Below are 23127 nucleotides of genomic sequence, written 5' to 3' on the forward strand. Positions count from 1 at the left end.
CCTGCCGGCCGCCGAGCCCGTGGATGCGCCACGAGCCGCGCATTCTGCACGGTAGCGCTTGTCTAGTAGCATGCTGGGGACAAAAGAGTGAAAGTTAGTCAAGAATTATACGAAAATGGCATAAATATTTGTAGTTCTAAATTGTAGAAATCTCTAAAAAAACATCAAAATGATGATGATGGCGTCCACGGCCGATTTCGGCCACGACGGCTGTTCTCATGTAAGGAGATCAGCCAGCTGCGCAGGACATGTTATAGTACACGAGCATTTGCTTGGACACAGGTGCACTCACTATTCCTTCACTCTCATAGCGCGATGGGACATCAAAATGATAACCTGACAGTGTCTTTAGGACCGGGTATTGAGACGAGTTGTGTTTAAATGCTCATTACTTTTAAACCAGTAGACATAATCGCATCATTTATAGCTCAGCATTTGGCCAATTACACAGGCTATCGATTAGTGTAAGCCTCATCAAAATCTGACCATCCTTCCCGGACATGGAAGTCCGTAAAGTTACAGATGAAATTTTTAGGACCCCCTCTCTTTTTGTGAGGTTGCTACTCAAAAACGACGGCCAATTTCGATGCAATTCTGTGAGGATTTGGAGGCTACCCTAACGCTAGTTTTAGACTAGTTTTCATCCGGGTATTCTCAATAGCAAGCGTCCAAAATTTATTATTATTATTTTCGCAATCAGGTCATAGGACCGTCTTTCTATATCTCACCTGCTGGCCAGCTGTTTGTAATGCGCGTACACCTGTTCGGAGAGCTTGTACACGAACTGGTCGAAGCACAGATTGACTTCGGCTTCCACTTCGTCGTATAGAAACTGCTTGCTAACTACTGTCATGGCGTATATAGAACCGAGTCGTTTTTAAATGCTCATAACTTTTGAATGGGTAGACCGAGTTGCATCGTTTATAACTCAGCATTTGCATCATTACACTAGCTATCCATTGAAAGTTATATTAAGTTACACCAAAATCTAATCATCCATTTAGGAGCTAGAAGTCCTTAAAGTTACTGTTGAAATTTTTAAGACCCCCTATCTTTGTGGGGGTGTAACTCAAAAACGGCTGGGCCAATTTCAATACAATTTAGTGAGGATTTGGAGGCGACCCTAGAGACATGATTAGACTACTTTTTAACCTATTTTTTTCCCTACAAGCGTCCAAAATTCATTTATCTTATTTTCGCAGTCAGGACCCAAACAGTCTCCTAAGATTTTCACTCACCTGCTGGCCAGCTGTTTGTAATGCGCGTACACCTGCTCGGAGAGCTTGTACACGAACTGGTCGAAGCACAGATTGACTTCCGCTTCCACTTCGTCGTATAAGAACTGCTTACTAACTACTTTTATGTCAGCGCATATGGAATCCAGTCATGTTTAAGTGCCCATAACTTTTGAATGAGTAGACAGAATTCCATCATTTATGGCTCAGTATTTGCACCTATACACTAGCTATCCATTGATATAAGTTACACCAAAATCTTACCATCTATTTAGGAGTTAGAAGTCCTCAAAGTTACTGTTGAAATTTTTAAGACCCCCTTCGCTTCGTGAGGGTGTAACTCGAAAACGGCTGAGCCAATTTCAATGCAATTCTTTGAGGATTTGGAGACGACCATAGGCCTAGTTTTAGACTACTTTCCAACCATATATTTTCCATAGCAAGCGTCCAAAATGCATTTTTCCTATTTTCGCAATCAGGTCATAGGGCCGTCTTTCTATATCTCACCTGCTGGCCAACTGTTTGAAATGCGCGTACACCTGTTCAGAAAGCTTGTACACGAACTGGTCGAAGCACAGATTGACTTCCGCTTCCACTTCGTCGTATAGAAACTGCTTGCGGAACACTGTCAGCGCGTATTGAGCCGAATCGTTGTAGAGATCTAGTGGGTAGAGCACGTATCTGTAAAGGAAATTGGGAGTTATTGGCTGGTACTTAAGGCCTGTTTTTGTTTGAAGTAAGGAGTATTTTAATGAATAGGACATTGGAAATAAAACTTTAACTATAAGACTTTTCTACTTAGCTATTTCTCAACTATGTATACGAGTATTGTGGTCGGCTATCAACTATGTATGTTAGGGTCGGCTTCCAGTCTAATTGGATGCAGTTGAGTACCAGTGTGCCACAAGGAGGGACTGCCTATCTGAGCTCCTCAACCCATTTACATAGGCAAAACTTTGGCAATACTTGACATACTTTCTAGCTACCCGTAATGACTGCCAAAGATGTTCGAATGACAGCCGGGACCCATCAATGGATGACAGATCACCCATCCACGGTTCGACCACGTCAAGCATAGTTTGACGCAGACTTTTTTTGAGTAAAGGCTAGACACATAGTTAAACTTACTCCATCATAGCGGGTTCTTTAGTCCTCAGTATGTGGTCAGTCAGGATCCATGGCATAGACATCTCTATGGGGAACTGTATGCGTTTCTCCATGGTTATCAGGTCATTACACTCCTCGTTGTGCTGATGGCGGACCATGCATTTCTGTAAATAAAAATAAGTAAATTAAGAGAATAAAAAAACATGCTTTTTAGGGATCCGTACCCAAAGGGTAAAACGGGACCCTATTGTTTTCGCTCCTCTGTCCATCCGTCTGACTGTCACCAGGCTGTATCTCATGAACCGTGATGGTTAGAGAGTTAAAATTTTCCCAGATGATGTATTTCTGTGGTATAGCGTATAGCGGTATAACAACAAATACTGAAAACTAGAATAATATAAATATTTTGGGGGGCTCCCATACAACAAACGGGGCCTTTTTGCTTATTGATCGAGTCCGACTCGCACTTGACCGGTTTTGTTTGTTTGTTTGTATCCCAAAGGCTCCGAAACTTCTAAACTGATTTAAATTGAATATATTAATATTTTTCACTGTTGGAATGCTACACTCTTCCCGAGTAACATAGGCTATATTTTATCCTGGTACGGGCAGTAGTTGCCACGGGACGTGTATTAATAAGTTTTTTTTAACGACGTCAAAAATCATCAAATTACCCCTCCCGCTGTGGGTTACGCGCGGTGAGGGAGTGTCAGACTCCTACTGACTAAACACCGTCGTGTTCCGTCGTAGGCCGCGTATGTACCGTGGTAACTCTTTCGAACAATCCCGCAGCCCCGGCAGGCCTTGGCCCTGCTGGGCCCCGCTGGGGTATATTAATAAGTACTTACGTTAACTTTGCGTCCCATAGTCATTTCCAAGTAGAACTCTCTGTACCAAAGTTGAGATAGATCGCAGCATTTTTGTAGAGAATCTATGGACAAAAGAAAAATTGTTACTGTCGCTCGAATATATGGTATATAGGGGTACTAAGTCATCGGGTTCGATTCTAGATCAGGCAAGTACCAATGCAACTTTTCTAAGTTTGTATGTACTTTCTAAGTATATCTTAGACACCAATGACTGTGTTTCGGATGGCACGTTAAACTGTAGATCCCGGTTGACATTGAACATCCTTGGCAGTCGTTACGGGTAGTCAGAAGCCAGTTAATCTCATACCAGTCTAACGGTTAATTAGTTGGGTTGAGGGGGTAAGATAGGGCAGTCGCTCCTTGTGGCACACTAGTACTCAGCTGCATCCGGTTAGACTGGAAGCCGACCCCAACATCATCAACCCAGTTGCCCGGGCAACCCGATACCCCTTAGTTAGACTTGTGTCAGACTTACTAGCATCTGACTACCCGTAACGACTGCCAAGGATGTTCAATGACAGCCGGGACCCACAGTTTGACGTGTGTATAACTGTGTACATACTGTTAAATAAATAAATAAATGTTACTTACCACTCAAATTCAGCAGGTATCCCCAGTAGAAGCTCAGACGATGGAATGTCTCTATCTGCGTCAGTGTGCCTGCGTCTAAATCTTTACGTAAGGTCCGACGTCCACCAGACTTGTCGGAGATCAGCGCTTCGAGCTGTGTTCGCACCATGTATAGCTGGGTGGATGATGGCCCTGTGAAAAAACGATTGTTTATAAATAAAAATATGTATAATTGTATATAAATATGTGATAATCTATACTAACATTATAAAGCTGAAGGGTTTGTTTCTTTGTTTGTTTGTTTGAACGCGCTAATCTCAGGAACTACTGGTCCGATTTGAAAATTTCTTTCAGTGTTAGATAGCCCAGTTATCGAGGAAGGCTATAGGCTACTTTTTATCGCGGTACGGGAAGTAGTTCCCACGGGATGCGGGTGAAACCGCTGGCAGAAGCTAGTTGTAAATATTTGTATATTACTTTTATAAAAAGGAAATATTTTTATTGCTTTTTGTATCCTCAGAGCTCGTGCTGAAATTAATTAAATTGAAGATTTTTCATTGTTGGGAAGCTTCACAATTCCCGGTGATATAGTAGGCAAAAATAATCGAAAAGTAATTAAGTTTTACGAAGAAAAGATTACTTATGATAAAGTGAGAAAAATTGAAATAATAATTAAATTCTTTCTTTCAAAAATGACTTCAAAAATTTACCTAAGCAATATACACTCTTTTGCAAAAAAAACGGGCACCTATGCGAAATCTTAGTTTTAAGGACTTTACGTGTATTTCAAAGGGTTTTAATGATTGTAGTATGTTTCTAGCATCAAAAGGGTTAGCCAAGCATGCGTAAGAGTGTATTCTAAATTTGAATTTTGTACAATTGCTAAGAAATTGGTTAAACCTTGTTTTGGACTAATTGCTAGCAGAAAGTTCGTCGGTGTTTTGAAAAGTTTTTGAAGTGATTTTCAGAAAAATGATAATGCATTTTTAATTTATGATTAATGTACTTTTTTGTTAGATCAAAACATTTTTGAAAAACTATGTGTATTTGATAAAATTTTCACTTGCTCTAAATGGGCTATACTGATGATTGATGGCAATGTTAAGAGTTTCGGTATTTTAGTGGAAAGCGTTCCATTGTTTAGATATTGTACCCACGTGTGATAAATTTCCGCTTTTTCATAAATAAACACTATTTAGAAGAGTATCAGTACCTTTGGCTGCGACAAAACCAATTTAAAGTAAGCAGTGCCGATCACAACTCGTCTCCTATCGAACTTTGACATTTAAAAAATACCAAGTTTTGAGATAAATGTTAAAATTAACCACATGAAAAATGATGAGGAGGGTTAAAGCTATCTAAAAAGTCAAATTATTGCCGCGTTGAAGCTCTCGATAACTCCATAGGTATCGGGTTACTAAACGACGATTTAGCTGAAAGGGAGTCAGGAATACAAAATTATTGGCCAAACGCATGGTTCTTAAGAAATGAGCAGATAGCCAATTATTGTTATGATTTAAGCAAGAAAGTGCTGTAGATGCTAGAAAATCTCATTGTGGGCAAGTCTATTTAATAAAATGTCCGTGAGATGAAAACACGCTATTTAAACGCTCAGACTCATAGATCTTCAGAGGTCTACGGAGTTTCCCAAGAGACGAGGTGGTTTAAAAATCAGTGATTACGAGACCTTTAGACCTCGTGCTGACAGTTTATGCGCTATTTTCTGTCTTTTGTAGAATTTCAAGACTTTTAAAAATGTCAAAGTCTGATAGGAGACGAGTTGTGATCGGCACTGCTTACTTTAAATTGGTTTTGTCGCAGCTCGAAGTACTGATACTCTTCTAAATAGTGTTTATTTATGAAAAAGCGATATTTTAAAACACGTGGGTACAATATCTAAACAATAGAACGCTTTACACTAAAATACCGAAACTCTTAACATTGCCATCAATCATCAATATAGCCCATTTAGAACAGGTGAAAATTTTATCAAATACGCATAGCTTTTCAAAAATGTTTTGATCTAACAAAAAAGTACATTAATCATTAATTAAAAATGCATTATCATTTTTCTGAAAATTACTTCAAAAACTTTTCGAAACACCGACGAACTTTCTGCCAGCAATTAGTCCCAAACAAGGTTTAACCAATTTCTTAGCAATTGTACAAAATTCAAATTTAGAATACACTCTCACGCATGCTCGGCTAACTCTTTTGATGCTAGAAACATACTAAAATCATTAAAACCCTTTGAAGTACACGTGAAGTCCTGAAAACTAAGATTTCGCATAGGTGCCCGCTTTTTTTGCAAAAGAGTTTATGTATATATCATTCGCTATAATAATAGACCTGATTTTTTATGTTTTTAAACGAAACTTTTTCAATTCTAATATTTCTCGAAATATTTTGCAATCAAAATTTTGGGAGAATCATGCACCGTATCCCTAAAATTCGCATTGGAATAATTTGCACTCTAACAGCTGCTCTCAACAGTCAAATATTTTGTATGAAAACTCACCAACATTCCGCCTAGGCACTTTGATAGTGAAACTAGCTTCTCCATCCTTCTTCCCTCGCAGCGCCGGATCCTGTTGCGGTTCACAGCCGCGCGCCCAATCACCGCAAGTTTCACGAACTGATACTATTATACTGAGGAAAAGTAGGAAAAAACTTGGTTAAAGTTGGTCATGATGTCAGAAGTTTGGTCATGCCGCAAATGATCACATTGTCACATTTGGTCTTGTTATCACTTGGTCACTTTGTCAGATTTGTTCACGTTGTCAGAGGTTTGGTCATGTTTTCACTTGATCACATAGTCATATTTGTTCATGTTGTCACTTGATCACGTCATCAGAGGTTTGGTCATGTTGTCGGACAGCCATTCCGTATTATTTGGCCACTAGGTCAGGTTGTCATACGGACACTTTGTCAGTTGGACATGTTGTCAGTCTTGGTCTCAATGTCAGATTTAATAGTGAAACTAGCTTCTCCATCCTTCTTCCCTCGCAGCGCCGGATCCTGTTGCGGCTCACAGCCGCGCGCCCAATCACCGCAAGTTTCACGAACTGATACTATGATACTGAAAGAAATATATAGGTTAAAGTTGGTCGAAAATATTAGTCAAAGTTGGTCTCTTTGTCATATTTGGTCATGTTGTCACTTGATCACATTGTCAGATTTGATCACGTTGTCAGAGGTTTGGTCATGTTGTCAAAGAGGCATATTGTGGGGTGTGATCAGGTTTAGCCAGGTTGTCATACTGTCACATTGTCAGACTTTGTCACATTGTCAGTCTTAGTCACGTTGTCAGACTGAGTCACTGTTAGACTCAGTCAGAACTTACCTGCGTATGAGGTCCTTCTTATTCTTAATGGCCTTCCGGAGCGGCTCCCTCAGCATGAGCTGCACGAAGTCCTGCAGTTCCGCATAGATGGACCGCCTGGCTGCGTCAGCGAACACCGTCTCCATGCGAGCCATGAGCACCTGCAGCCCCTTGATCATGCCTAGCACCTCTGTCATGTCACGCGCTCGTACTGTCAGATGCTCATGTAACTTAGCATTGTCAGACTTCAGTCACATTGTCAGACTTGGGTAAGATTGTCAGACTTAGTCACAAAGTCTGACTTTCAAATTGTCAGACTAAGACACATTGTCAGACTTCAGACACATTGTCAGACTGATATTGTCAGACTTCAGTCTCATTGTCAGACTCAGTCACATTATCAGACTTCAGTCCCATTGTCAGTCAGTCATATTGTCAGACTTAGTCACATTGTCAGACTTAGATTGTCAGACTTCAGTCACATTATCAGACTTAAATTGTCAGACTTCAGTCTCATTGTCAGACGTCAGACTTAGTCACATTGTCAGACATCGTCACATTGTCAGACTTAGTCAGATTGTCAGACTAAGACATTGTCAGACTTAGTCAAATGGTCAGACAGTTACATTGTCAGACTGTCACAATGTCAGACGTTAGTCACATTGTCAGACTAAGTCACATTGTCTGACTTTGTCACATTGTCAGACTTTGTCACAGCTTACCTGCGTATGAGATCCTTCTTGTTCTTAATGGCCTTCCGGAGCGGCTCCCTCAGCATGAGCTGCACGAAGTCCTGCAGTTCCGCATAGATGGACCGCCTGGCTGCGTCAGCGAACACCGTCTCCATGCGAGCCATGAGCACCTGCAGCCCCTTGATCATGCCTAGCACCTCTGTCATGTCACAAGCTCATACTGTCAGATGCTCATGTAACTTAGCAATGTCAGACTTAGACTGTCAGACTTCAGACACATTATCAGACTTAGATTGTCATACTTCACACACTGTCAGACTTAGATTATCAGACTTCAGTTACATTGTCAGACTAAGACACATTCTCAGACTCCAGTCACATTGTCAGACTTGGTCAATTATCAGACTTAGATAGTCAGACCTCAATCACATTGTCAGACTTAGATTGTCAGACGTCAGTCACATTATCAGACTCAGATTGTCAGACTTAGTCACATTGTCAGATTTAGCATCATTGTCAGACTTAGTCACACTGTCAGACTTAGCCTCATTGTCAGACTTAGTCAGATTATCAAACTTCAGACATTGTCAGACTAAGTAAGATTGTCAGACCGATTCACTGTCAGACTTAGTCACATTCTCAGACTTAGTCACATTGTCAGACTTAGTCACATTATCAAACTTAGTCACATTATCAGACTAAGTCACATTGTCAGACTCAGTCACACTGTCAGACTTAGTCAAATTATCAGACTGAGTCACATTGTCAGACTTTGTCACATTGTCAGACTTATCACATTGTCAGACCTAGTCACATTGTCAGAATTAGTCCCATTGTCAGACTGTCACAGTGTCAGACAGTAACACTGTCAGACTTGGTCAGATTGTCAAACTTAGTCACATTGTCAGACTTAGTCTCATTGTCAGACTTTAGTCACATTGTCAGACTCAGTCACACTGTCAGACTTAATCAAATTGTCAGACTTAGATTGTCGGACTTCAGTCACATTGTCAGACTCGGTCACAGCTTACCTGCGTATCAGATCCTTCTTGTTCTTAATGGCCTTCCGGAGCGGCTCCCTCAGCATGAGCTGCACGAAGTCCTGCAGTTCCGCATAGATGGACCGCCTGGCTGCGTCAGCGAACACCGTCTCCATGCGAGCCATGAGCACCTGCAGCCCCTTGATCATGCCTAGCACCTCTGTCATGTCACAAGCTCATACTGTCAGATGCTCATGTTACTTAGCATTGTCAGACTTAGATTATCAGACTAGTCACATTATCAGACTTAGATTGTCATAATTCAGACACATTGTCAGATTGAGTCGCATTGTCAGACTTCAGTCACATTGTCAGACTTTGTCACATCGTCAGACTAAGACACATTGTCAGACTAAGACACATTGTCAGACTTAGTCATGTCAGAATTAGTCACATTGTCAGACTTTGTCTTAAACACATTGTCAGTCATTCTCATTATCAGACTAGGAGACATTGTCAGACTTAGTCACATTGTCAGACTTCAGTCACTTTGTCAGACTTTAGTCACATTGTCAGACTTAGCATCATTGTCAGATTAAGTCACATAGTCAGACTTAAATTGTCAAACTTCAGTCATTCTGTCAGACTGAGCCACCTTGTCAGACTCAGTCACAGCTTACCTGCGTATAAGATCCTTCTTATTCTTAATGGCCTTCCGGAGCGGCTCCCTCAGCATGAGCTGCACGAAGTCCTGCAGTTCCGCATAGATGGACCGCCTGGCTGCGTCAGCGAACACCGTCTCCATGCGAGCCATGAGCACCTGCAGCCCCTTGATCATGCCTAGCACCTCTGTCATGTCACAAGCTCATACTGTCAGATGCTCATGTAACTTAGCATTGTCAGACCTAGTCAGATTTTCAGACTTAGTCACATTTTCACATTGTCAGACTCAGACACATTCTCATTGTCAGACTTAAGTCACATTGTCAGACTTAGATTGTCAGACTAAGACATTGTCAGAACTAGACAGATTGTCAGATACCAGTCACATTGTCCGGCTAAAACACATTGTCTGACTTAGTCACATTTACAAACAGTCACATTGTCAGACCTAGTCACAATTTCAGACTTAGATTGTCAGACCTGTCTCATTGTCAGACTTAGATTGTCAGACTTCAGTCACATTGTCAGACTCAGTCACAGCTTACCTGCGTATGAGATCCTTCTTATTCTTAATGGCCTTCCGGAGCGGCTCCCTCAGCATGAGCTGCACGAAGTCCTGCAGTTCCGCATAGATGGACCGCCTGGCTGCGTCAGCGAACACCGTCTCCATGCGAGCCATGAGCACCTGCAGCCCCTTGATCATGCCTAGCACCTCTGTCATGTCACAAGCTCATACTGTCAGATGCTCTTGTAACTTGGTCATGTTGTCAGACTTAGTCAGATTGTCAGACTTAAAATGTCAGACTTCAGTCACATTGTCAGACTTCAGTCACATTGTCAGACTTCAGGGACATTGTCAGACTTAGTCACATTGTCAAACCTCAGTCACATTGTCAGACTTAGCATCATTGTCAGACAAAGACATTGTCAGACTTAGTCACATTGTCAGACTTAATCACATTTTCAAACTTAATCACACTGTCAGACTTCAGTCACATTGTCAGACTACATTGTCAGACTTAGTCACATAGTCAGACTGAGTCACATTGTCAGACTTAGTCAGAACTTACCTGCGTATGAGATCCTTCTTATTCTTAATGGCCTTCCGGAGCGGCTCCCTCAGCATGAGCTGCACGAAGTCCTGCAGTTCCGCATAGATGGACCGCCTGGCTGCGTCAGCGAACACCGTCTCCATGCGAGCCATGAGCACCTGCAGCCCCTTGATCATGCCTAGCACCTCTGTCATGTCACAAGCTCATACTGTCAGATGCTCTTGTAACTTGGTCATGTTGTCAGACTTAGTCAGATTGTCAGACTTAAAATGTCAGACTTCAGTCACATTGTCAGACTTCAGTCACATTGTCAGACTTCAGGGACATTGTCAGACTTAGTCACATTGTCAAACCTCAGTCACATTGTCAGACTTAGCATCATTGTCAGACAAAGACATTGTCAGACTTAGTCACATTGTCAGACTTAATCACATTTTCAAACTTAATCACACTGTCAGACTTCAGTCACATTGTCAGACTACATTGTCAGACTTAGTCACATAGTCAGACTGAGTCACATTGTCAGACTTAGTCAGAACTTACCTGCGTATGAGATCCTTCTTGTTCTTAATGGCCTTCCGGAGCGGCTCCCTCAGCATGAGCTGCACGAAGTCCTGCAGTTCCGCATAGATGGACCGCCTGGCTGCGTCAGCGAACACCGTCTCCATGCGAGCCATGAGCACCTGCAGCCCCTTGATCATGCCTAGCACCTCTGTCATGTCACAAGCTCATACTGTCAGATGCTCATGTCACTTAGCATTGTCAGACTAAGTCAGATTGTCAGACTTCAGTCAGATTGTCAGACTTCAGTCACATTGTCAGACTTCAGTCACATTGTCAGACTTCAGTCACATTGTCAGACTTCAGGGACATTGTCAGACTTAGTCACATTGTCAAACCTCAGTCACATTGTCAGACTTAGCATCATTGTCAGACTTAGTCACATTGTCAGACTTAATCACATTTTCAAACTTAATCACACTGTCAGACTTCAGTCACATTGTCAGACTACATTGTCAGACTTAGTCACATAGTCAGACTGAGTCACATTGTCAGACTTAGTCAGAACTTACCTGCGTATGAGATCCTTCTTATTCTTAATGGCCTTCCGGAGCGGCTCCCTCAGCATGAGCTGCACGAAGTCCTGCAGTTCCGCATAGATGGACCGCCTGGCTGCGTCAGCGAACACCGTCTCCATGCGAGCCATGAGCACCTGCAGCCCCTTGATCATGCCTAGCACCTCTGTCATGTCACAAGCTCATACTGTCAGATGCTCATGTAACTTAGCATTGTCAGACTTAGTCATATTGTCAGACTGAGTCACAGTTAGATTTTGACACAGCTTACCTGCGTATGAGATCCTTCTTATTCTTAATGGCCTTCCGGAGCGGCTCCCTCAGCATGAGCTGCACGAAGTCCTGCAGTTCCGCATAGATGGACCGCCTGGCTGCGTCAGCGAACACCCGTCTCCATGCGAGCCATGAGCACCTGCAGCCCCTTGATCATGCCTAGCACCTCTGTCATGTCACAAGCTCATACCGTCAGATGCTCATGTAACTTAGCATTGTCAGACTTTTGTCAGACTTAGTCACATTATCAGACTTAGATTGTCCGACTTCAGTCACATTATCAGACCTCAGTCACATTCTCGGACACATTCTAATTGTCAGACTTCAGTCACATTGTCAGACTTATTCAGAAACTTCAGTCACATTGTCAGACTTAGATTGTCAGACTAAGATTGTCAGACTTAGATTGTCAGACCTCAGTCACATTGTCAGACTTCAGGGACATTATCAGACTTCAGTCATATTTTCAGACTTAGAACGTCAGACTTCGGTCTCATTGTCAGACTCAGTCAGACTTCAGTCACATTTTCATACTTTGTCACATGGTCAGACTAGGACACATTGTCAGACTTAGTCACATTGTCAGACTGAGTCACTGTCAGACTCGGTCACAGCTTACCTGCGTATCAGATCCTTCTTGTTCTTAATGGCCTTCCGGAGCGGCTCCCTCAGCATGAGCTGCACGAAGTCCTGCAGTTCCGCATAGATGGACCGCCTGGCTGCGTCAGCGAACACCGTCTCCATGCGAGCCATGAGCACCTGCAGCCCCTTGATCATGCCTAGCACCTCTGTCATGTCACAAGCTCATACTGTCAGATGCTCATGTAACTTAGCATTGTCAGACTTCAGACAAACTGTCAGACTTAGATTGTCAGACTTCAGTCAAATTGTCAGACTTAGATTGTCAGACCTCAGTCACATTGTCAGGCTTTGTCGCAGACTAAGACGCATTGTCAGACTAAGACACATTGTCAGACTTAGTAACATTGTCAGACTAAGTCACATTGTCAGACTCGGTCAGAACTTACCTGCGTATGAGATCCTTCTTGTTCTTAATGGCCTTCCGGAGCGGCTCCCTCAGCATGAGCTGCACGAAGTCCTGCAGTTCCGCATAGATGGACCGCCTGGCTGCGTCAGCGAACACCGTCTCCATGCGAGCCATGAGCACCTGCAGCCCCTTGATCATGCCTAGCACCTCTGTCATGTCACAAGCTCATACTGTCAGATGCTCATCTAACTTGGTCGTGTTGTCAGATTGTCAGACTTTGTCAGACTGTCGGACTTCAATCTCATTTTCAGACTCAGTCACATTGTCAGACTTCAGTCACATTGTCAGACTTAGATTTTCAGACTTCAGACACATTGTCAGACTTAGATTGTCAGACTGAGACACATTGTCAGACTTAGCATCATTGTCAGACTAAGTCACATTGTCAGACTGAGACACATTGCCAGACTTAGTCATAATAGACTTAGTCAGATTGACAGATTTTAGTCTCATTGTCAGACTTAGATTGTCAGACTTAGCATCATTGTCAGAACTTAGTCACAATGTCAGAGTTCAGTCACATTGTCAGACTTAGCGTCATTATCAGACTTAGTCACATTGTCACATTAAGTCACACTGTCAGACTGAGTCACATTATCAGACTGAGTCATTGTTAGATTTTGTCAGAACCTACCTGCGTATGAGATCCTTCTTGTTCTTAATGGCCTTCCTGAGCGGCTCTCTCAGCATGAGCTGCACGAAGTCCTGCAGTTCCGCATAGATGGACCGCCTGGCTGCGTCAGCGAACACCGTCTCCATGCGAGCCATGAGCACCTGCAGCCCCTTGATCATGGCTATTACTTCTATCATGGCGAATTTCTCTTCTGAGGTGTAGTTGTAGCGGGTTGCCTGGGGAAAAAAAGGGATTTTTAAGCCTTTTTGGCAGAGTTCTGTGATGGCTTATAACATGACATTTGGCTAAACAAATAGTTACTTAGGTAAATAACCACTATACACTAAATTAGTGACAAAAACAGCTAATAGACGCTGAAGTAGCCATGTGACTTCAAAATAGCCAAATGATCTTATAACATCCACTAGTCATAAAATACTCGTCAGTTACTTAATTAACCTTTTATCGTTGTAATAGCCACATTATCACACAATTAGCCACCTGTCTATAGAGTAGCCAACTGTCCTAACAACCACCACTCATCTCAAACCACTCTCTACTAAGCTAAACAAATAGCCACCTGACCAAAAAATAGCCAACTGTCCTAACAACCACCAATCACACTTAAACACTCACCAACACACTAAACAACCACTTTCAACTCAAATAGCCAACTGTCTTCAAAATAGCCATCTGTCTTAAAAATAGCCGCCTGTCTTAAAAATAGCCAACCGTCTTACCCTCTCATACTCCTCAGCATCAGCCGGACAGCGCGGGTTACTCGCATGATCAGTCGGATGCAGCAGTTTCCATGAACACAGTTCAGTCAATACTGAACACCATGAAGATAGGAGCTGTAAGCCTCGGAGGCACAGTTCTGTGACGGCCTTATTTTCAGTGTCTGAACCGGCTTCTTTGAATGTTGTTGTCACCTGTAATAGGAAATATGGGTTATTTTTTGCGTATTAAAGGGATCCATCTTATTTGAAGTAATTGATGCAACGGTAAATATTTGTTATCTCATGAAAGCATACTTGTGTGTTTTAGTACATGCACATTTTATTTATATATGTATATACTCGAGAGTGAACTCATTTGAAAAATTCTGCCACAGTTGAAAAGCTACACTCTTCCCGAGTAACCTAGGTTATATTTTATCCCGGTACGGGCAAAAATTCCCACGGGATGTGGGTGAAACCGCAAGAAAATGCTAGACTTGCACAGAAAGCTTTTACGTATGGATGTTTATTCCTCTACCACTCAAAAACTGCTGAAAGAATTTTGATGAAACTTGACAATAATATGGCTTGATAGAATCACAACAACATAAACGATACTTTTTATCCACATGCGGAATGTAGTTCCCATCAGGAAAAGCTAGCGACTCCCGCTGTGTGTGCAGCTCTCGGGAGTGTCAGACTCTTACTGACTAAACCCCGCCATGTTCCTTCTTAAGCCCGCCATGTACCAGCGCCGCGGTAATGTTCCCACAAAGAATAGCTAGTTTGTAACGGCTATTTTACCTCATTACTATATCTAGCGAGCTCGGAGATATAATTTTGATGCTTAAACATTATAAGCAGCCTTTACCAGGTAGATACCACTAACTATCAGATAACTAACTGACACTTTATCGGTAACCAGTGCCACCAGGTCTCAATATTATAGTCTGTTTTTTTGAACGCGCTAATCTTAGAAACTAAAAACCCGATTTGAAATATTCTTTCACTGTTAGATAGCCCATTTATCTAGGAAGGCTATAGGGTACTTTTTATCCACATGCAGAAAAATTATTTCACTGTTGAAAAGCTACACTCTTCCCGAGTAACATAGGCTATATTTTATCCCCGTGCAGGAAGTTGTTCCCACTAGAAACAGCTAGTTCCTAACAGCTATCTTACCTCGTTGCTATATCTGGCGAGCTCGGAGATGTAGTTCTGATGTTCCTCTCGTATTTGGGGCAGGTGGACCATCAGGTCAGCTTGAGGAGACGGCGGGTTGGAGCTAGACTATATACTTTTTTATCCACGTGCGGGAAGTGGTTCCCTCGTGACTCAGGCGAAATCACATAAAGAAACTAGTACTTACTTATGGCAAGTTCCACCGGTTACTGATAAAGTCTCTGATAGGCTATCAGGGACTTATCGGACAGATAAAGTGTAACTTGGAAGTCTCCTATAGCCTATTAGGGACTTATGTGACAGATAAACTATAACTTTTGGATTCAATGGTCTCCGATAACAATATCCGGATAGCATTATATAGAAATCATAAGCAGACTTTTATCTGGAAGATACCACTAACTATCAGATAACTAACTGACACTTTATCGGTAACCATTGACACATTTGAACACAGTAATTTCGCGAACTACTCGACCAACGAACGGCAGAGTTATCTAGGAAGGCAAAATACTACTTTTATCCACGTGAAGTTGTTCCCACCAGGAACAGCTAGTCTTACCTCGTTGCTATATCTAGCGAGCTCGGAGATGTAGTTCTGATGTTCCTCTCGTATTTGGGGCAGGTGGACCATCAGGTCAGCTTGGGGAGACGGCGGGTTGGAGTTGGATGATAGCGGCCATCTGAGAAGTTAAGAGTGGGGTTAGAGAAATTTTACGTGTCTTAACAAAGCGTTTAGGTGTAAGTTTCTGGCCCCCCCACCAATTAAATATAAAAAGAAATTATTTAAAAGAAAATTGTGTTAACTAAGTCGAGTAGTGAAGTTACACTACTTATTACCCAAGAATGACTGAACCATTTAAACTGAAAATTATAGCTTTTGCCCGCAACTTCGTTCGCGTGGAATAGTGACTACCAGCAGATTTTTGATTTGACCAATAGATGGCGCTATATGTCCGGAATAATTTTATTTTTATTTTTTTTTGTAATAAAAACTATCCTATGTCCTTTCTCAAGTTTCAAACTATGTCTGTACCAAATTTCACACAAATCGGTTCAGTAGTTTAGGCGTGAAGAAAAGACAGACAGACAGACAGACAGAGTTACTTTCGCATTTATAATATTAGTTTGGATAGTTTTTGTCATCTGGCTACGGAAGCAGTTATCTCGGGACGCGGGTGAAACCACAGAGGATGCTATTATTATAATTAAATTATTCTGCGATTAAAAATTAAGCCCACATTTGAATTGTAAGAACTTTCTTTCAGAGCTAAAAATAGACATAAAAAATTACTTTGAGTTATCGATCGATAAGACCACGAATCATATCTACTTCAGTAGAACCTCAAAAAAATAGAATTTCCTACCTTCTGTATAAATATTCACTTTAGGGACCAGCGTGAAGGAACTAAGATATAAAACCATACTTACTTGCTCGGATCATAATGTTTCGACCGCTTAATATAGTTGAACGGTGCGATTTGCATATCACCGAATAGAGGTACCACTTCCAAATTCTGTAACAAAACAATTCATTACTATTATTTCCCTAATAGGAAGAATATATTAAAAATTACATAATTCTAAATTTATATCGGCAAATAACTTTAAAACAGCTGAGCAGATTTTGATGAAACATATCTAAAAACCCCCTCTAAAACACCAGCTTTCATCTAAAAGAACCGCATCCAAATCGGTTCATCCGTTTAGGAGATACGTTGCCACAGACAAACTTACCTTGAATATTCTATCGATACGATCCAAACGAATCTTTTTCTTCTGATCAAGTCTGTTAATGTTGCAAACTTCAGAATCCATCAAAAACAGGCCGAAACCCATTACCTAGAAAACAAGAGAATAAAATTAATATATAAAATAAGGGAAAAAAAATATTTGAAAAATTCTTTCACTGTTGGAAAGCCACACTCTTCTCGAGTGACAAGGCTATATTTTATCCCGGTACGGGCAAAGGTTGCCACAGGACGCGGGTGAAATCGCGGGTAATCAATCACACTAATATTGTAAATGCGAAAGTTTTACAATATTAGTTGAGTGTATGTATTATAGTACATTGTAGTACATATGTTTGATCCTCTTTCACTCAAAAACTACTGCATGGATTTTGATGAAACTTGGTAGGAATGGAGCTTATTTATCTGAATGAAATATAATCTACTTTTATCCAGATGCGGGAAGTAGGTCTATCGAGAAGTGGGTGAAACCTAGAATATTAAAACGAGGAAGAAGTTTCTGTGTATGCGGTATGTTTCTTACTTCTTCAAGCGCAAACCACTGAATGGATTTTGATGAAACTTGGCAGTAACGTAGCTTATACATCAGAACAACATACAGGCTACTTTTTATCCAGCAGCAAGTAGTTCTAGCAATAATATAAGTATAAAAGCTTACCTTGACCAGCATATGTTTCTCAGAGGGCGTAAGATACATTTTAGTTTCGAACATATGCACGCATATGTTGACCACGTCGGCCAAAAGTTCTTCATAACCTGTGGACAAATATTAAATATTCATCATCTGTCTAGCCTTTTCCCAACTATGTTGGGGTCGGCTTGCAGTCTAACGGGATGCAGCTGAGTACCAGTATGCCACAAGGAGCGACTGCCCTATCTGACCTCCTCAACACAGTTACCCAGACTACCCAATACCCCTCGGTTAGACTGGTGTCAGACTTTCTGGCTTCCGAATACTCATAGTGACTGCCCCAAAGATCTTTAAATAGCAGACGAGACCCACCTTTGTTATTAAGCCCTACGTTATCCACGGGCTCCTGACTTAGCCACGAGTTCCTCACTTAGCCACGAGTTCCCCACTTAGCCACGAGTTCCCCACTTAGCCGCGAGTTCCCCACTTAGCCACGAGTTCCCCACCTAGCCACGAGTTCCCCACTTAGCCACGAGTTCTCCACTTAGCCACGAGTTCTCCACTTAGCCGCGAGTTCCCCACCTAGCCACGAGTTCCACACTTAGCCACGATATCCCCAACTTAGCCACGAACTCCCACTTAAAAATTAACTACCCCTCCTCCTCCGAGCCTTTTCCCAAACTATGTTGGGATCGGCTTCCAGTCTAACCGGATTCAGCTGAGTACCAGTGCTTTACAAGAAGAGACTGCCTATCTGACCTCCGCAACCCAGTTACCCGGGCAACCCGATACCCCTTGGTTAGACTGGTGTCAGACTTTCTGGCTTCTGACTTCTCATAGTGACTGAACAAAAGATGTTTAAATAGCAAACGAGACCCACCTTTGTTATTTAGCCCTACGTTATCCACGGGCTTCTGACTTACAGCCAGTTTCTTCATCAAAAGTAAAAGCCAAAGTAAAAGTCAAAGTAATGTCTAAAGTAAATTTATAACAATTACACAACAAACAATTATATATCATAACAATTACAAATTATTTTTTTCTATTAGTTTTGCTGTCACTTTAGCCTTGAAAAAACGAATTTGACCGTTACTTTTACTTTAAACATTACTTTGACTTTTACTTTTGAAGAAGAAACTGGCCGTTAGCCAAGAGTTCCCCACTTAGCCACAAGATCCGCACTTAGCCACTCAGACACGAGTTCCCCGTTTAGCCACGAGCTCACTCAGCGTTCAGCTCCGTCCTTAACCACGAGCTCCCCACTTAGAAACGAACTCTCACTTAAAAATTACTAATTAACTACATTTGTAAAAATTAATACTTCATACCATTAATCTTCTCCAAGGCATCTTTCACAGTGTCGCGTATTTTATTCTGTGTCGCTAAAAACATGGATAGATTCTGTGATTCTTGTAAACTCTGGCTGTCTGACATCACCTTTAGGAATTGGGCCGCTCTGAAAAAATAATATAGGTAATTTGCATATTAAGCTAAGAAGGAAATTAATATAAAAAATATTCGAATTGATGAAATTAATTGAAATTAAGAAAAAAAATGTATAGGAAAGTACTATATAATTGAAAATAGACATCGATGATTTTAGTAACTAGAGCGAATGATAAGTTATCACCTCGGATCGTTATCCTCATATGTTAACTTAGGTAGAATATCAAAACACCGGTCAAGTGCGAGTCGGACTTATGTACAAAGGGTTCCGAACCATTATCCACCAAAAAATACGCTTGTTGCTTGCGAGCCCCTAAAATACTTATATTCTAGTTATCTATAGTTGATGTCATAGCAGTAATACATCATCTGTCTAGCTAACACATGAGACACAGCCTGGTGACAGACGTTCCTCTTTGGGTACAGAACCCTAAAAAACATTATCTTCGTAAGCTTTATTAATCGCCAGTCCGCCTCATGGTTAAAACACTCACTCCTTCTCTTTATCACAAGAGACCTATGCCCTGCCCCGGCAGAAGAATTGAAAACTGACATCATCCTCCGAGCCTTTTTCCCAACTATGTTGCGGCCGGCTTCCGGATCCGGCAGTCTAATCGGATGTAGCTGAGTACCAGTGCTTTACAAGGAGGGACTGTTCTATCTGACCCCCACAACCCAGTTACCCGGGCAACTCGATACCCCTTGGTTAGACTGGTGTCAGACTTACTGGCTTCTGACTACCCGTAACGACTGCCAAGGATGTTCAATGACAGTCGGGACCTACAGTTTATTTATTTATTTATTGCAAAAATGAATACAGTTACAGTTTAACGTGCCATCCGAAACACAGTCATTGGTGTCACCAAAATTGGTGTAAAAACTTACCTCCTATAAGTAGAATAATCATTCTTCACAGAACTCTTCATGTTCTTCAGCTCGTCTAACACGGCGAACATATTGACAAACTTGCCTAAAGTCAGAAGGTAAGCTTCTGACACGAAGTCGCGTCGCTTCTCCGCGTGACAGAGTCGTCTGACCTCGCCGCAGAAGCGCTCTATTGCTTTGCGCTGGAAAGAATAAGAAAACATAGACTACATGGTATAAAAGAAAGTCGCTTTTTCTGTCCCTAAGTCCTTGTCCATTTGTACGCTTAAATCTTCAAAATTACGGACCGATTTTCATGTGTTTTTTTTATTAGATAGAGTGATTAAAGAGGAAAGTTTATATGTATAATAACATACATTAAATACTGTTATCCCGTGCGAAGCCGGAGCGGGTCGCTAGTATAAATATATGTAACAAAACAAATATGATGATGACCTCCTAGCCGATTATCGGCTACCACGGCTGTTCTCATATAAGGAGATCAGTCAGCTGCGCAGGACATATAATAGTTTGGGCACATTTGCTTGGACTGTGGTGCACTCACTATTCCTTCACTCTCACAGCGCGATGAGAGTATGTACCATTTAGTCAGTATGTCCCAACTTACCTCATCATCTGGTTAGCCTTTTCCCAACTGTGTTGGGGTCCAGGTACCAGTGTCTTCCAAGCAGCGGCTGTCTATCTGACCTCATCAATCCAACCAAGAGGTAGTGTCTTAGTTAGAGGGACTGCCTATCTGACCTCCTCAACCTAGACTGGGTGTCAGACTTATCAGCTTCTGACTAATCGTAACAACTGCCAATGATGTTCAAAAGACCGAACTGGTTGTCATACTTACTGGCTTCTGAGTAGTCACTAGTAACGACTGCCAAAATGACAGCCCAGGGACCTACACTACACCATGCCATCCGAAATATGGGAGAATTCGTTATAACCACGACCACCCATCCATGGCCTGATGACTGACCGCACCAAGCATTGCTTAACTTTATAATCCATCGACCCACATGACTTTATTTTAGACACAAGCCCTATGATCTATCTGAGAAACACCTCGTCCAAGTTACCTGAAAGTACATGAACTGCAGCAGCTTGTCTCGCTCGGGCGCCAGCACCTGGACGGTTCTCTCGTATATGTGCACTCTGTCCGGCTGCTCGTTAGACCTCGGCTGCGGTATAGCGCGGGAACAGCATCGCCACGTGTACAGCATCACTGCATGAGCGTTACCTTCTTCAGGAGCGAGGAACATCTGAAGCTCACTCTATGAAGACTTGCCGCGTCATCTGGCTAGCCTTTTCCCCAAGTATTTTAGGGTTGGCTTCCAGTCTAACTAGATGCAGCTGTGTAGGTACAAGTGTCTTAGTTGGAGCGACTGCCTATATGACCTCCCTCAACTGTGTTGGGGTCCAGGTACCAGTGTTTTACATGGAGCGACTGCCTATCTGACCTCCTCAACCCAGTTATATATTCAAAACTTTTCTGACTACCTATCTGACACCCTCAACCCAGTTACATGGTCCCTTCTTACCCGACTGCCTATCTACATTCTGAGAGCCTATCTGACCTCCCCAGTAAAATTACATGGTCCCAAGTTGCCCGACTGCCTATCTGACCTCGTTAACTCAGTTACATGACTGCTTATCTGACATCCTCAACCCAGTTACATGGTCCCAACTTATATGACCAGTGACTGACTACCTACTTGACCTCCTCGACCTAGCTACATGGAGCCAAAGTTACCTGAAAGTACATGAACTGCAGCAGCTTCTCTCGCTCGGGCGCCAGCACCTGGACGGTCCTCTCGTATATGTGCACTCTGTCCGGCTGCTCGTTAGACCTCGGCTGCGGTATAGCGCGGGAACAGCATCGCCACGTGTACAGCATCACTGCATGAGCGTTACCTTCTTCAGGAGCGAGGAACATCTGAAGCTCACTCTATGAAGACTTGCCGCGTCATCTGGCTAGCCTTTTCCCAACTATAGCAGCTGAGTACCAGTGTCTTACATGGAGCGACTGGCTATCTGACCTCCTAAACCCAACCAAGGGGTAGTGTCTTAGTTGGAGCGACTGCCTATCTGACCTCCTCAAGCTATCTTCATGGCCCAACTTACCTGACTGCCTATCTGACCTCCTCAACCCAGTTACATGGTCCCAACTTAACTGACTGCCTATCTGACCATCAACTGTGCTGGGGTCCAGGTACCAGTGTTTTACATAGAGCGACTGTCTATCTGACCTCCCTCAACTGTGTTAGGGTCCAGGTACCAGTGTTTTACATGGAGCGACTGTCTTTCTGACCACCTCAATAAAGTTACATGGTTCCAACTTACCTGACTGCCTATCTGACCTCCTCAACCCACTGACATTGTCCCAAATTACCTGACTGCCTATCTGACCTCCTCAACACAGTTACATGGTCCCAATTTACCTGACTGCCAATCTGACCTCCTCAACTCAGTTACATAACTGCTTATCTGACATCCTCAACCTAGTTACATGGTCCCAACTTATACTTCACCTCCTCAATAAAGTGACATGGTCCCAACTTTTCTGACTGCCTATCTGACATCCTCAACCCAGTTACCCTTGTCCAAGTTACCTGAAAGTACATGAACTGCAGCAGCTTGTCGACCTCGGGCGCCAGCACCTGGACGGTCCTCTCGTATATGTGCACTCTGTCCGGCTGCTCGTTAGACCTCGGCTGCGGTATAGCGCGGGAACAGCATCGCCACGTGTACAGCATCACTGCATGAGCGTTACCTTCTTCAGGAGCGAGGAACATCTGAAGCTTGCTCTATGAAGACTTGCCGCGTCATCTGGCTAGCCTTTTCCCAAGTGTGTTAGGGTCAGCTTCCAGTCTTATATGATGCAGCTTAGTGTTTTATACGGAGCGACTGCCTATCTGACGTCCTCAACCGAATCAAGAGGTAGTTTCTTAGTTGTAGCAACTGCCTATCTGACCTCCTCACTGTGTTGGGGTCCAGGTACCAGTGTTTTACATGGAGCGACTGT

The 23127-nt window shown here is 42.5% G+C and overlaps 2 protein-coding genes across 5 annotated transcripts; both read right to left on the reverse strand.

Moving 5' to 3' along the window:
* Nucleotides 1-724: 724 nt before the first annotated feature.
* Nucleotides 725-22912, reverse strand: LOC110382696 (cytoplasmic FMR1-interacting protein). The gene is made up of 16 exons (XM_064043182.1): nucleotides 22715-22912; nucleotides 20115-20296; nucleotides 19112-19239; nucleotides 17811-17908; nucleotides 17139-17243; nucleotides 16833-16918; nucleotides 15964-16084; nucleotides 14241-14432; nucleotides 13522-13736; nucleotides 6300-6430; nucleotides 3803-3973; nucleotides 3191-3273; nucleotides 2364-2506; nucleotides 1743-1916; nucleotides 1239-1270; nucleotides 725-843 (listed from the first exon to the last, which is right to left on the reverse strand). The coding sequence occupies exons 1-16, from the start codon at nucleotides 22895-22897 to the stop codon at nucleotides 725-727; spliced, it is 2163 nt and encodes a 720-aa protein (XP_063899252.1). The 5' UTR covers nucleotides 22898-22912.
* On the reverse strand, nucleotides 6695-10175 carry LOC135119222 (cytoplasmic FMR1-interacting protein-like). Of its 4 annotated transcripts, none has more exons than XM_064043319.1 (2): nucleotides 9984-10175; nucleotides 6695-6860 (listed from the first exon to the last, which is right to left on the reverse strand). In XM_064043319.1, the coding sequence occupies exons 1-2, from the start codon at nucleotides 10157-10159 to the stop codon at nucleotides 6710-6712; spliced, it is 327 nt and encodes a 108-aa protein (XP_063899389.1). In that variant the 5' UTR covers nucleotides 10160-10175; the 3' UTR covers nucleotides 6695-6709. The 4 variants fall into 4 exon arrangements, with proteins under 4 accessions (XP_063899389.1, XP_063899391.1, XP_063899388.1 ...); XM_064043321.1 differs by lacking the exon at nucleotides 9984-10175 and adding an exon at nucleotides 8827-9005; XM_064043318.1 differs by lacking the exon at nucleotides 9984-10175 and adding an exon at nucleotides 7826-8004.
* Nucleotides 22913-23127: the final 215 nt, after the last annotated feature.

The sequence above is a fragment of the Helicoverpa armigera genome, chromosome 31 (genome assembly GCF_030705265.1).
Source record: "Helicoverpa armigera isolate CAAS_96S chromosome 31, ASM3070526v1, whole genome shotgun sequence".
Lineage (NCBI taxonomy): Eukaryota > Metazoa > Arthropoda > Insecta > Lepidoptera > Noctuidae > Helicoverpa > Helicoverpa armigera.

Bases quoted from the DNA above. Each gene is read 5' to 3' on its own strand.
- LOC135119222 (XM_064043319.1), bottom strand. From the start codon at position 10,159: ATGACAGAGGTGCTAGGCATGATCAAGGGGCTGCAGGTGCTCATGGCT. The intron at 6,861-9,983 runs GTAAGCTGTGAC...TATTTCTTTCAG, and splicing joins AAGAAGGATCTCATACGCAG to TATCATAGTATCAGTTCGTG.
- LOC110382696 (XM_064043182.1), bottom strand. From the start codon at position 22,897: ATGTTCCTCGCTCCTGAAGAAGGTAACGCTCATGCAGTGATGCTGTAC. The intron at 20,297-22,714 runs GTAACTTGGACA...TATTCTTTCCAG, and splicing joins TGCAGTTCATGTACTTTCAG to CGCAAAGCAATAGAGCGCTT. The intron at 16,085-16,832 runs GTAAGTATGGTT...TTAACTTCTCAG, and splicing joins AAACATTATGATCCGAGCAA to ATGGCCGCTATCATCCAACT.